This window comes from Saccoglossus kowalevskii, chromosome 9 (assembly GCF_978046115.1).
Source record: "Saccoglossus kowalevskii chromosome 9, keSacKowa6.1, whole genome shotgun sequence".
Taxonomy (NCBI): domain Eukaryota; kingdom Metazoa; phylum Hemichordata; class Enteropneusta; family Harrimaniidae; genus Saccoglossus; species Saccoglossus kowalevskii.
Window position 1 is genome coordinate 6,359,038 of NC_140649.1, and position 16,819 is coordinate 6,375,856.

A 16,819-nucleotide genomic window follows, 5' to 3' on the forward strand; every position below is an offset into this window, starting at 1 on the left:
AAGCGATGGTATATCAGTATCCAGCACATTGTTCTTATTACGCATTTTAGCTTTTCATTTTTAACAGAGAAGTAAATTCTTTCATATCACACATTTTAGAAGCTCAGTATAATTAAGTAGTGTAATAAATTGTGATAATTGTTGATATTCTCACATTATTTAATTACATTCTCTGGCCTTGTCTTGTAGACAACAAATTCAAAAATATTTGAATATCAGTGGTTTCACGTTATACATCTTCGCTAGCTAAACAGACCTTGGCAAAACGACCATCAAATATGCGTATTCTAACAGCGCCACCAGTAGTCAGTTGCGGCTAATCATTGTCTAATCAGTTTGCGTGTTACAAATCCCTCTTTGGCGTTTCATTTTAAACAAAATGGCGGGGCCCATGAATCGTGATATTTGTGATGATAAAAGTTTTCGGTGTTGGTGCCCTCAAGCCTCATCAGGTACAGGCAATCGATGCAGTTTTGGTGGGAAGGATGTCTTCATAGCGACAAAAACAGGAAGTGGAATTTTGTTATAATTTGGTACGTCCAAGCTGATTGGGCGCCTTGTTTCGAGGCGCGCCCAATCAGATCTCACTGCTTAAGATATGCAATTAGCCTATGCGATCCCGCACACGGTATCGTGTAGAGGCCTATAGGTCAAAGACACGGGACTGTGCGATTCGGACGATGCACGTTATATGTCTTGAATGATGTAGTAATGTCGTTTTCCCCGTTCGTTAAACATCACGAGTTTAATAAATCTTATATTCTGAATTCACTCATGAGATATTATTTGTTAACTTTAGAAACAAAAGGCATATATGAATATATAAATTTTATAAGCTGCTATGCAACCAAAAATGTACGTAAAATTCTAGTACACTAGTATGAAATCTAATCATTTCATTAACGTAAGTTTGAAAACATACTAAATAACCGTTATAATTCTTTCGCTCAAGTCGTTCTACTATTTGAAATGTTATCAAGTAATATATGCATTATGGAAAGTGCATTTATACAAAGTAAAACAAAATACACAAAGTGAAATAGCAATCGATTTCCGTTCAAATATATATCATGCGAACATTCTCCAATTCCTTACACTGCAGCCTTTGATAACACAGTTCTAGACGTTCGAAGTTCAGATACCTAGAATGTAAATGTGAGGAGAAACCTATTAGGAAAGGGAATTTATTTTATTGAATAAATATATATTCACACTACTAGTATAGTAGATTATATGTGAGCTTTATGAAATCGTGGCTATTTGTGTAATAACATCATTGACAGTTTAAAAACATGTTATCACAAATCGTGGGTATGGCGTCATTCAAGTAAACCACATTTACATTTGCACAATATTCAAGCGGTACAACTTACTAATTAATAAGTAGAATAACATATGCATACATTTGTTAAAGAATCCTTAATTGTTTTGGGGTAAATTGTTATTTAAGATTCTCGACGAACCAGATTAACGTCATTGATGTCACTAGTGACACACAACCGTCTTCATACAATGACTGTTTTCACCCAATATATCTACCCACGATGCCTTGCAGTACATGCACTCAAGCACTGTTGATCTTCGTCAGAATTTATTGTAGAAACACTGGGAGAATTACATCAGCGGAATTGACCTTAGCTCTCTTTCTCATTCCTGTATAGATTTGTATAACATAGGCACACATATTTGAAAAGAGCTACAAAACAAATATTTTGTTTTACAATAGTTATTTTTCGACCTGTGCTACTCTGTATACTTGTCATACGTTTTGTTAGGAAGAGTTGGGATTTATTCCAGAGATTGAATGCATCATCAACAGAATACAGAGTAGTAGGGTATTAACTATTGTTCTGAATGTATTTGACCATCTGTTTTATAGCTATTTAACAACAACATATAGATCTCTAAGACATATGCATATGCATTTTACCTTGCGCCCGTTCGCAAATAAATTGGGCATTCCACTCAGTGCTGATGATGTCATTCCACACAGCCGGAGGGGCTCCATCACGCATATCCAACGATAGACGATGTTCGTTGCCCGCGTAATTATTAGGCTCACCGCTTTTCCATGCATCATATGAGAGAATTGTATTATCGAGACATACCCATGTGCCTTCATTCTACATGTATTAAATAATAATTATATTTGTCATCATTACAAGATGTAATCAATATTCAACCGTATCATTGGAAAAAAGTTGACAAGTAATATATGTATTATGAGTATAGATTCAGGGCACATACTTATTTTAAATAAATGAAGATTTGAATTATCTGTTGATTTTGCGAAAACTAATTGCGATTTTTGAAACTAATACAAACTATAACCACAGTAATTACGATGTACAATACCTCTACGTCAGTACAGCCAAGTAACCACATAGCTAAACCAGGCACAGGGTGAACATACTTTCGTAATGGATAACATTGTTCGTATAAGTACATGTTCTCAGCAGGCGTATTCGGAACTGCTAAGTAGGCGTTCATGGTATTACAATGTTCAGCTGCCTCGTCCCAATTCATCAACACATCACTTGGACTGAACCAGTAGCACGATGACTGGAAAGGTAACCATTCGGGTGGACACATGCCTGTGTGGAGAAATGAACGTGTCCCTTATTGCGACGTTGTTATACATATAAGAGCACTGGTATGCATTTGATGTTGAAAAGTTGTGGTAAACATGTTTTACAATTACGTTTCCTAAATGTACAGCATTCTACCAAATCTAAAATCGTTGATTCTTTTATGGTGGTTAGAATTTCCAAAATGGCATCATATATCAGTACCAGCTCATTATCATATCACAAAACGGCTTGTGACTGGAATTGTATGACGAGTCGGACGAATACTGATAAATAATATCGTCCGACCGACAATGGTACAATACCATCCCAGCATATGATGTATTTCGCAATGTTGCCCTGCGAATCCCTCGCTACATTGGCACGTGTAAGTAGTAATGCCATTGTTGCAGTCGCAACCATTCTGGCAATGATTTAGATCACAGTGATTGACCTTTTAAAAGAAAACAAACACAAAGTAGTTATGTACATTTAATGAAAAAATAGACATATCATTATTGGGTTCGTTTCACAGTCGATCACATATAAACGTATCCAAGAGGCCATAGTGTAGTATTATGTCATTCGAGTCTAAATTGTGCGGTAACAAATGTGTAAAAGATTGAGCCCACTTGAAGAATATTTCTTGCATGCTGTGATTTTCCACACATATAGGAGAACGGTCACACTTATAAGAGTTAATAGCATTTTCACACTTCCTATGAATTATTTGTTTACGATGATCACCTAAAATGTTGTTGCATTATGCCTTGTACAAACAAACTGTTGGGTCTAGAATTGTTTGTCGATAAGACGACCACGTGACCAATCATGTTAAACTAGTCATATTGTATTTAAATTGAGTATAAATGCAGATTTGTGGGTGAAATTATATTTTTCCTCTTTGCATATTTTGAACTGTTCTATCACAAAACGAATATATTGAAAACACCATGGTATACATGATAATTAATTAATTATCTATGCATTAGTTCAGTTCAGTCGGTGAGAGAATTGCAAACTTATATATATGTTTACACTATATATGTGGTGTTTTATGTATATTTTCTGAGAATTGTTATGTTGCCGAGAAAGCTTGATTATGTGACTATTGCCCTATTTAAGATTTTGCTAAAAAAGGCCAAAAAAATCACTGACATTTAATTTCATTATCTTAATGTTTTCAACATAATCAAGTATCAACAATATCAGAGGCTGTTTTGTAGATCAACGTAACTCTAAATATATTCAGCAAATTTCACAGGAAACGTAATATTACAATAGGGTGGAAATTCTTTCACTATTTTGTGCACGCATTCCTCTGTCAGGTCATTTCACTATTCAAACAACCATTCCTATGTGAGCTCATTTCACTATTTGTACACACATTCCTATGTGAGCTCATTTCACTATTTGTACAAACATTCCTATGTGAGCTCATTTCACTATTTGAACACACATTCCTATGTGAGCTCATTTCACTATTTGTACACACATTCCTATGTGAGCTCATTTCACTATTTGTACACACATTCCTATGTGAGCTCATTTCAATATTTGTACACACATTCCTATGTGAGCTCATTTCACTATTTGTACACACATTCCTATGTGAGCTCATTTCACTATTTGTTCACACATTCCTATGTGAGCTCATTTCACTATTTGAACACACATTCCTATGTGAGCTCATTTCAATATTTGTACACACATTCCTATGTGAGCTCATTTCACTATTTGTACACACATTCCTATGTGAGCTCATTTCACTATTTGTTCACACATTCCTATGTGAGCTCATTTCACTATTTGAACACACATTCCTATGTGAGCTCATTTCACTATTTGTACACACATTCCTATGTGAGCTCATTATGCCTTGTACAAACAAACTGTTGGGTCTAGAATTATTTGTCGATAAGACGACCACGTGACCAATCATGTTAAACTAGTCATATTGTATTTAAATTGAGTATAAATGCAGATTTGTGGGTGAAATTATATTTTTCCTCTTTGCATATTTTGAACTGTTCTATCACAAAACGAATATATTGAAAACACCATGGTATACATGATAATTAATTAATTATCTATGCATTAGTTCAGTTCAGTCGGTGAGAGAATTGCAAACTTATATATATGTTTACACTATATATGTGGTGTTTTATGTATATTTTCTGAGAATTGTTATGTTGCCGAGAAAGCTTGATTATGTGACTATTGCCCTATTTAACATTTTGCTAAAAAAGGCCAAAAAAATCACTGACATTTAATTTCATTATCTTGATGTTTTCAACATAATCAAGTATCAACAATATCAGAGGCTGTTTTGTAGATCAACGTAATTCTAAATATATTCAGCAAATTTCACAGGAAACGTAATATTACAATAGGGTGGAAATTCTTTCACTATTTTGTGCACGCATTTCTCTGTGAGGTCATTTCACTATTCAAACAACCATTCCTATGTGAGCTCATTTCACTATTTGTACACACATTCCTATGTGAGCTCATTTCACTATTTGTACAAACATTCCTATGTGAGCTCATTTCACTATTTGAACACACATTCCTAAGTGAGCTCATTTCACTATTTGTACACACATTCCTATGTGAGCTCATTTCACTATTTGTACACACATTCCTATGTGAGCTCATTTCAATATTTGTACACACATTCCTATGTGAGCTCATTTCACTATTTGTACACACATTCCTATGTGAGCTCATTTCACTATTTGTTCACACATTCCTATGTGAGCTCATTTCACTATTTGAACACACATTCCTATGTGAGCTCATTTCAATATTTGTACACACATTCCTATGTGAGCTCATTTCACTATTTGTACACACATTCCTATGTGAGCTCATTTCACTATTTGTTCACACATTCCTATGTGAGCTCATTTCACTATTTGAACACACATTCCTATGTGAGCTCATTTCACTATTTGTACACACATTCCTATGTGAGCTCATTTCAATATTTGTACACACATTCCTATGTGAGCTCATTTCACTATTTGTACACACATTCCTATGTGAGCTCATTTCACTATTTGTTCACACATTCCTATGTGAGCTCATTTCACTATTTGTTCACACATTCCTATGTGAGCTCATTTCACTATTTGAACACACATTCCTATGTGAGCTCATTTCAATATTTGTACACACATTCCTGTGTGAGCTCATTTCACTATTTGTACACACATTCCTATGTGAGCTCATTTCACTATTTGTACACACATTCCTATGTGAGCTCATTTCACTATTTGAACACACATTCCTATGTCAGGTCATTTCACTATTTGTACACGCATTCCTATGTGAGCTCATTTCACTATTTGTTTACGCATTCCTATGTGAGCTCATTTCATTATTTGTACACACATTCCTATGTGAGCTCATTTCACTATTTGTACACACATTCTATGTGAGCTCATTTCACTATTTGTACACACATACCTATGTGAGCTCATTTCACTATTTGTTCACACATTCCTATGTGAGCTCATTTCACTATTTGAACACACATTCCTATGTGAGCTCATTTCAATATTTGTACACACATTCCTATGTGAGCTCATTTCACTATTTGTACACACATTCCTATGTGAGCTCATTTCACTATTTGTTCACACATTCCTATGTGAGCTCATTTCACTATTTGAACACACATTCCTATGTGAGCTCATTTCACTATTTGTACACACATTCCTATGTGAGCTCATTTCAATATTTGTACACACATTCCTATGTGAGCTCATTTCACTATTTGTACACATATTCCTATGTGAGCTCATTTCACTATTTGTTCACACATTCCTATGTGAGCTCATTTCACTATTTGTTCACACATTCCTATGTGAGCTCATTTCACTATTTGTTCACACATTCCTATGTGAGCTCATTTCAATATTTGTACACACATTCCTGTGTGAGCTCATTTCACTATTTGTACACACATTCCTATGTGAGCTCATTTCACTATTTGTACACACATTCCTATGTGAGCTCATTTCACTATTCGAACACACATTCCTATGTCAGGTCATTTCACTATTTGTACACGCATTCCTATGTGAGCTCATTTCACTATTTGTTTACGCATTCCTATGTGAGCTCATTTCATTATTTGTACACACATTCCTATGTGAGCTCATTTCACTATTTGTACACACATTCTATGTGAGCTCATTTCATTATTTGTACACACATTCCTATGTGAGCTCATTTCCCTATTTGTTCACACATTCCTATGTGAGCTCATTTCACTATTTGTACACACATTCCTATGTGAGCTCATTTCACTATTTGTACACACATTCCTATGTAAGCTCATATCACTATTTGTACACACATTCCTATGTGAGCTCATTTCACTATCTGTACACACATTCCTATGTCAGGTCATTTCACTATTTGTACACGCATTCCTATGTGAGCTCATCTCACTATTTGTTCACGCATTCCTATGTGAGCTCATTTCATTATTTGTACACACATTCCTATGTGAGCTCATTTCACTATTTGTACACGCATTCCTATGTGAGCTCATTTCACTATTTGTTCACGCATTCCTATGTGAGCTCATTTCATTATTTGTACACACATTCCTATGTGAGCTCATTTCACTATTTGTACACACATTCCTATGTGAGCTCATTTCACTATTTGTAAACACATTCCTATGTGAGCTCATTTCACTATTTGTTCACACATTCCTATGTGAGCTCATTTCACTATTTGTACACACATTCCTATGTGAGCTCATTTCAATATTTGTACACACATTCCTATGTGAGCTCATTTCACTATTTGTACACACATTCCTATGTGAGCTCATTTCACTATTTGTTCACACATTCCTATGTGAGCTCATTTCACTATTTGTTCACACATTCCTATGTGAGCTCATTTCACTATTTGAACACACATTCCTATGTGAGCTCATTTCAATATTTGTACACACATTCCTGTGTGAGCTCATTTCACTATTTGTACACACATTCCTATGTGAGCTCATTTCACTATTTGTACACACATTCCTATGTGAGCTCATTTCACTATTTGAACACACATTCCTATGTCAGGTCATTTCACTATTTGTACACGCATTCCTATGTGAGCTCATTTCACTATTTGTTTACGCATTCCTATGTGAGCTCATTTCATTATTTGTACACACATTCCTATGTGAGCTCATTTCACTATTTGTACACACATTCTATGTGAGCTCATTTCACTATTTGTACACACATACCTATGTGAGCTCATTTCACTATTTGTTCACACATTCCTATGTGAGCTCATTTCACTATTTGAACACACATTCCTATGTGAGCTCATTTCAATATTTGTACACACATTCCTATGTGAGCTCATTTCACTATTTGTACACACATTCCTATGTGAGCTCATTTCACTATTTGTTCACACATTCCTATGTGAGCTCATTTCACTATTTGAACACACATTCCTATGTGAGCTCATTTCACTATTTGTACACACATTCCTATGTGAGCTCATTTCAATATTTGTACACACATTCCTATGTGAGCTCATTTCACTATTTGTACACATATTCCTATGTGAGCTCATTTCACTATTTGTTCACACATTCCTATGTGAGCTCATTTCACTATTTGTTCACACATTCCTATGTGAGCTCATTTCACTATTTGTTCACACATTCCTATGTGAGCTCATTTCAATATTTGTACACACATTCCTGTGTGAGCTCATTTCACTATTTGTACACACATTCCTATGTGAGCTCATTTCACTATTTGTACACACATTCCTATGTGAGCTCATTTCACTATTCGAACACACATTCCTATGTCAGGTCATTTCACTATTTGTACACGCATTCCTATGTGAGCTCATTTCACTATTTGTTTACGCATTCCTATGTGAGCTCATTTCATTATTTGTACACACATTCCTATGTGAGCTCATTTCACTATTTGTACACACATTCTATGTGAGCTCATTTCATTATTTGTACACACATTCCTATGTGAGCTCATTTCCCTATTTGTTCACACATTCCTATGTGAGCTCATTTCACTATTTGTACACACATTCCTATGTGAGCTCATTTCACTATTTGTACACACATTCCTATGTAAGCTCATATCACTATTTGTACACACATTCCTATGTGAGCTCATTTCACTATCTGTACACACATTCCTATGTCAGGTCATTTCACTATTTGTACACGCATTCCTATGTGAGCTCATCTCACTATTTGTTCACGCATTCCTATGTGAGCTCATTTCATTATTTGTACACACATTCCTATGTGAGCTCATTTCACTATTTGTACACGCATTCCTATGTGAGCTCATTTCACTATTTGTTCACGCATTCCTATGTGAGCTCATTTCATTATTTGTACACACATTCCTATGTGAGCTCATTTCACTATTTGTACACACATTCCTATGTGAGCTCATTTCACTATTTGTAAACACATTCCTATGTGAGCTCATTTCACTATTTGTTCACACATTCCTATGTGAGCTCATTTCACTAATTGTACACACATTCCTATGTGAGCTCATTTCACTATTTGTACGAACATTCCTATGTGAGCTCATTTCACTATTTGTACACACATTCCTATGTGAGCTCATTTCACTATTTGTTCACACATTCCTATGTGAGCTCATTTCACTATTTGTTCACGCATTCCTATGTGAGCTCATTTCACTATTTGTTCACGCATTCTTATGTGAGCTCATTTCATTATTTGTACACACATTCCTATGTGAGCTCATTTCACTATTTGTACACACATTCCTATGTAAGCTGATTTCACTATTTGTTCACACATTCCTATGTGAGCTCATTTCACTATTTGTACACACATTCCTATGTGAGCTCATTTCACTATTTGTTCACGCATTCCTATGTGAGCTCATTTCACTATTTGTACACACATTCCTATGTGAGGTCATTTCACTATTTGTACACACATTCCTATGTGAGGTCATTTCACTATTTGTACACACATTCCTATGTGAGCTCATTTCACTATTTGTTCACGCATTCCTATGTGAGCTCATTTCACTATTTGTACACACATTCCTATGTGAGGTCATTTCACTATTTGTACACACATTCCTATGTCAGGTCATTTCACTATCTGTACACGCATTCCTATGTGAGCTCATTTCACTATTTGTACACACATTCCTATGTCAGGTCATTTCATTATTTGTACACACATTCCTATGTGAGCTCATTTCACTATTTGTACACACATTCCTATGTGAGCTCATTTCACTATTTGTACACACATTCCTATGTGAGCTCATTTCACTATTTGTTCACACATTCCTTTGTGAGCTTATTTCACTATTTGTACACACATTCATATGTGAGCTCATTTCACTATTTGTACACACATTCCTATGTGAGCTCATTTCATTATTTGTACACACATTCCCCTGTGAGGTCATTTACTATTCATACATCCATTCCTATGTGAGGTCACTTCACTATTTGTGCACGCATTCCCACGTGTGCTCATTTCTCTATTCATACACGCATTCCTACGTGAGGTCATTTTATTGTTCGTACACACATTCCTCTGTGAGTTATTTTTGCGATTCGTGCAAACATCCCCATGTGAGCTAATTTCACTATATGGGCACGCATTCCTATGTGAGTAATTGCACTATTCATACACCTATTCCTATGGGAGGTCACCTAACTATTCTTTGGTGAGGTCATTTCACAATTAATACAACCATCCCTATGTCAGGTCATTTCACTATACATACATCCAATCCTATTTGCGGTCACTTCATCCCCATACATACACGCATCTCTATGTGAGCTCATTTCACTATTTGTACACACATTCCTATGTGAGGTCATTTCACTATTTGTACACGCATTCCTATGTGAGCTCATTTCATTATTTGTACACACATTCCTCTGTGAGATCATTTACTATTCATACATCCATTCCTATGTGAGGTCACTTCACTATTTGTGCACGCATTCCCATGTGTGCTCATTTCTCTATTCATACACGCATTCCTACGTGAGGTCATTTTATTGTTCGTAAACACATTCCCCTGTGAGTTATTTTTGCGATTCGTGCAAACATCCCCATGTGAGCTAATTTCACTATATGGGCACGCATTCCTATGTGAGCTCATTTCACTATTTGTACACACATTCCTATGTGAGCTCATTTCACTATTTGTTCACACATACCTATGTGAGCTCATTTCACTATTTGTACACACATTCCTATGTGAGGTCATTTCACTATTTGTACACGCATTCCTATGTGAGGTCATTTCACTATTTGTACACACATTCCTATGTGAGGTCATTTCACTATTTATACACGCATTCCCATTTTGCTTTAATTTAACCATTCATGCACGCATTCGTATGTGAGTTTTTTTCATTATTTGCAAAAGCATTCCTATGTGAGCTAATTTCACGATTTGTACACGCATTCCCACGTGAGCTCATTTTACTGTTCGTAAATGCGTTCTTATGTGAGCTCATTTCACTATTCGTACAAGCATTACCATTTTGCTTTAATCTCACTATTCATATACGCATTCCTATGTGAGATCATTTTACTATTTGTACACGCATTTCCATGTGAGCTCATTTTACTGTTCGTAAATGCTTTCTTATGTGAGCTCATTTCACTATTCGTGCATACATTTCCATTTTGCTTTAATTACACTATTCATACACGCATTCCTATGTTAGCTCTTTTCACTATCTGTAAAAGCGTTGCTATGTGTGCTCTTCTCATGGAGTATGAAAGAGGTCAATTTCTCTGACAGTGTTTTGAAGTTTGTTGGCATGTCCCGGTACAGATGTTTTTTTTTTATCTCGTCGTTGATTGAGTTTTTTTCATCACTTTCGTATGGCGACTCTATTCTTTGAAACATTTGTACGCATTAAGCTATGGCATAATAAGACCTATATCTACTGACGGTTATTTTTTTCGACCGGCGTGATAGTATTTTTTCTTTCGAGTTCATCGTCAACGCCTACATGAACAATCAGTAACGCTGTCATGTTGACAATTAGCGATGTTGAACGGTTAAGTTGTGGTGGCCTCGGTTTTCTAATTCTTGGCGTGACACTACTGACGTGTTGTTCGACTTTTCTATGGAGGGTTGTACCTCAAATGACAAAATAATAAGTGAAATTGTAAAACAGGCGTGGGGAAAGAACTGTGGAAAAGGAAAGAAATCAATGGGTATACAAGACTTAAGCAGATGCAGAAGTAGATGCTCAAGACAGAGAAGCATGGATGAGGAGATGCTGACCCTATTATGCACCAGGAGACACGGAATTAAGTAAAATCAAGAGGTTTCGCCGAGCGGTCGGGTGTGTGAGGCGCCTGCCATATAGTTAAGTTGTGACCGGTCTTTGAATTTATACCATTCCTTCATCAATTGACATGTCCCGTCCCATTTGCTAAAGAACTTACGAGTACATGTTTCAACAACGGTATATTAGTAATTGACAATACCTAATATCACACTGCGTCCTGGGACTTATACCGACGTACACAACGCGTGTCAAATTCATTGTCTGTGTACTGAAAGTTCGAACACGTGCTGCGCGACGACCACTGCCCTTTAATCCTTAAGCAGATCGTCAGCTTGAATTTATTTCCTTTTCAATATTTCTGGCGGTACTTTGCGTATGTGTTAGTTTCTTCCTTGGCCGATTCCTTGGCCGATTCTAAATTTTCAAGCTGGTGGGCATGAGAAGAGAAACAAAAGTAATTTAAAATACGTTACTGGTCATAGGCAAGTCGATCAATCTTGGACGTGTGACCCAGGGAAAGTTGAATATTCCTTCTTACTCGCATTACGGGGAAGCACCAGTCATCTAACTATAACCACTGACCTGTCAGGCTTGACTAGCCACAATCCTGTATTGGGAGGTTATATTTTGCTCACACAGAAAACGTGACTAGATTTTAAAAGGAATTTTATGCAGGAATAATAATTCATGTAAAGAGAATGAATGGAATTGACAAATTTACGCCGTATTTAAGGAGAAGTCTAATGAGCTCAAATAGGAATACGTCTACGAATAGTGAAATGCACTTATGTACAAACGGAATATGCTAATACAGAAATGTAATGACCTAATTTTACGTTCTCACATAGAAATGTAATTCTTGAATTTAGCATGGATACAACACCGTACGTGTCTGAACCAATTTTATTTAATACAAGTTAGTTTCAAGACAATTTTATACATATCGACATCTAACATGTCATCAATCGCTTCTTAGGCACGCCTGGGTGGATTGTATTCAATCTTTGTATTAACCTCACACATAATAGGATACTGATACCGTTGTTTAGGTGATTTCATTCAAAATGGCAGTTTGTCGGTTTGATTTTTTGTCGTTAATCAACTCCCGATTGTTCATTGACTTATTTGTTTAAATACAAAATATTTAGTGTGCATGTCGATTAGTTTTCCGCTTTTATGACATTTAACGAACTGGCGGACCTTTTGTTTCAAAACAGATTTGCATATGTGCCCGTTTTCATTGATTTTAGTCAATGTCAATGACGAATGTTTGACTGACGGTCATTTGTTTCATGTGATACTCTTTCACAGATTGTGTGTAAATTGGTACCAAAACAAGCCATATTGCGTTGTACGCTGTTCCGACTTTTTGGATTTTAATAAAAATGTCTGGTGATCATTTTTGTATAATCATTAACTTATCATAAACCGTTTCTCAATTACGCCTGGTACAATTTTATTCAAACTTAGCATGTATATAAAATAAGATGGGTTACTTGTGTACGTCAGATATTTCCAATGGTCGATATGCGGCCGTGTTGGTTTTATATATGTGTCCGATTTTTTTTCAAAAAATGTCAACAGATAATAAATATTACCTAGATATGTACATTTTGTTTTCATTCCATTGACATTTGAGGGACTAGCCATCATTTCAGTATCAACATTTCAACAGCTTTTAGGTGTGCCTGGTCCGATTTCAATCAAACTTGATTTTCTCTTCTTTTTGCTCAATGCCGGTTTTTCTCACACATTCATGCTCACAGTTTTATTCAAAATGGCCAACCGGTGGCCATTTTTGTTACTTGTGTGTCTTACCCATTTCCCAGAAACCTTTCACTGATTTTGTTTAAAAACTAGGTACATAATGCAGACATAATGGGTTTGATGAAATTTGAATGAATGTCTTCCAATTATGATTATTATTTTAATAATCTATGCAAATAAACAGATCGCTTTACGACGTGTTTAACATGGGCTCACATAATTACGATGTATGTGCTGCGTGTTTGTATGGAAACTGCAAAAGAAATGTCTAGTTTACGGCATTCAGATCAGAATCACTAAACACGTCTATTGATTTTCATTTGATACGAGCCTGTCATCAAATGACTCATTGGCTAAATAAATTTAATGTGATAGGAGGGCATGAAGTAGTCCCTATGAATTTGTCGAGATTATTGGCTACCAACAAAATGAACGTTTTTAACAATCAGAATAAAACACTTGCCTGTATCGCTGTCAATGACCTGGTGGAGAGCCCGTTGCATGTCTTCCGCCAAGTCGGTTAGTCTGCGCTCAATTACGTATAACGCCGAAAGATTACATCGTCTTGAGTCGACTATCTGCTCAAAACCATTTTCAGAACTAGCCACCAACAGTGGAAAGAGTATCAACAACATCAGTCTTTCCTTACAAGACATGATTTTTGATTCTGTAAAACGAATACGTGACGCTAGTTATATTTTAAACTTGAGAAGCTGTAAATCACAAAAATGAAACGGCTTATTAAAACCCTGGATTTACAAACTGTTTTTTAGATATGAAACACGGATCTAAGAATCATATGACAAAACCGGACACTGATAGTCGTGAGTTCATCTGACTAATGTGGTTATTAGATTCTAATTCAAATCCCATCTGGCGTGGAATGCCAAATAGGGATCAATAAGCCACCCTTCGAGGAGGAGGACAATTTTACTAATGAATCCGACATTGGGAAATGACATACGCTTTATTTTTATTATTTTGAAATTATGAATTATGGAAATAAAATCGCTATATTTTGTAACAATTTTCCCGTTTTGGTAAGCCTCTACTTTTACGATCATGTATACATCTATTCATATAGAACTGTTGGTACATGGGAATTATAAACTTTTTTAATTTAAATCTCGGGCTTACTCACGAATTATGTACAAGATACTTCGGTATTTTCTGTAAATAATGTTCCCTCTTGTCAGGATCCAATTATAGGTTACGTGCTCCCAAGAACCGTTGTAGAGAGTCTGGGTTTCAGTCTTATGCAAATTAACAGTGTGACACCCCCGGGTTTAACTCATATATTTACTGATTAATTATGCATTTATTTAGTCTAGAATACTAGCGTTGTGTTTGAAAAACTGTGACTCGCTCAGCTGATAATAATTATACGTAGAGATACCAGACTCGACCCCAAAGATATATACATTAGTTCATTACAGTCCAGGTATATTAACCCAATCGGTGAGCTGAGGTAACCCCTCGCTGCTCACTTCTTTTCTTTTTATCGTACAAATCTTACAAACTCTATCCTAAACTCTAAGGCGCGGCGGAGTAAACATGCAAAGCCAATCGCTGCAGTCGTTGGCGAGATTACGTGATTACCAGGGATGTGTCTCACGGTTAAAGCATTTCGATGTTTGTTGCCCGCGTAATTACAAGGTTCACGGCTGTTCCATGCATCATATGAGAGAATTGTATTATCGAGACATACACATGTGCCTTCATTCTAAATGTATTTAATAATAATTATATTTGTCATCATTACAAGATGTAATCAATATTGAAAATAAAACAGGTTATATGTGTATTATGAATATCGATTCAGGGCACATACTTATTTTAAATAAATGAAGATTTGAATTATTTGTTAATTTTACGATTTGAAAGGAAAACAAACTGTAATCACAATTATTACGATGTACAATAACTCTATGTCAGTACAGCCAAGTAACCACATAGCTAAACCATGCACATTCAAATAAATTCTTCTAGGATAACATTGTTCGTATAAGTACATGTTCTCAGCAGGCGTATTCGGAACTGCTAAGTAGGCGTTCATTGTATTACAATGTTCAGCTGCCTCGTCCCAATTCATCAACACATCACTTGGACTGAACCAGTAGCACGATGACTGGAATGATAACCATTCGGGTGGACATATGCCTGTGTGGAGAAATGAACGTGTCCCTTATTGCGACGTTGTTATATATGTAAGAGCACGGCAGGACTCCAGAAGACGTACCTACACTTTATGCAATTTTTTTTAATTTATTCATGACGTAGCAGTTTCTGTGCTCATGAATATTCATTAATTTTTGGGTCAATACATTTTAAAAGGGGTCGATATATTATTTTTTGGGGAAGAGTTAGAAAGGGGGATCAGTAATCATTAGGGGGTCAATACAAAAGGAAGGACCCATTTGTCTGTTGTTGCACGTAACCTACAGCTTTCAACTGTGTTCGTTCTTCATCGACTTCGACTTCGACTGGCTTCCATGTGAGGCAGTATTCTTGTGTTCTGTTTTTCTGACTTCAGTTTTTGAATCCGTTGTTTATGTTTTTAACGTCTTTCATGTCTTTTGTAGGAGTGTCCAATCCGTGATTCGAACTTACGATCTTTGAGTTCCCAGCGCACTGTCTTGACCACTTTACCACGAGTGCCTTCACACAAGTGATAGTGTTTAAGTCCTATTCATAGGAGCACTGTCTTCACTAGCATTCAAAAATCTAACGAAACATACTGGATTCTTTATTGCGAAATAGTGTTTGCGAGAAAAAGACGGGCAGGCAAGGGAATTGAACCCAGCTACTCCTGATCACTATGCAGAGAACTGACCCACAAGACCACGATGGATTGACTGGTTGTATTTGCATTTGATAAGAGTATATAGTGTATATATATATAGAAATACAACATATTTCTATTATTGAGTTACAATTGTCCAAAAAATTGGCAATTTTGTGTTTTTACTTGTGTAAACTATATACATGGCATAACCCGTTAGTGTACATTTTGCCAATTGGGTGTTTGCCATTTGCGTTGCCCATACCTGACCCGACCCTAACCCTAATGCCAAGACACGTTCCTGTTAATAATTCCGTTGCCCATACCTGACCCGACCCTAAACCTAATGCCAAGACACGTTCCTGTT

General features: G+C 36.2%; 1 protein-coding gene across 1 annotated transcript; it reads right to left on the reverse strand.

Annotated features, from left to right (window-relative positions):
• Positions 1 to 987: 987 nt before the first annotated feature.
• On the reverse strand, positions 988 to 14,355 carry LOC102804650 (perlucin-like protein). Its single transcript, XM_006813246.3, has 4 exons — positions 14,134 to 14,355; positions 2,356 to 2,594; positions 1,931 to 2,123; positions 988 to 1,142 (listed from the first exon to the last, which is right to left on the reverse strand). Exons 1-4 carry the CDS (start codon positions 14,324 to 14,326, stop codon positions 1,135 to 1,137), a joined length of 633 nt encoding a protein of 210 aa, XP_006813309.1. The 5' UTR covers positions 14,327 to 14,355; the 3' UTR covers positions 988 to 1,134.
• Positions 14,356 to 16,819: the final 2,464 nt, after the last annotated feature.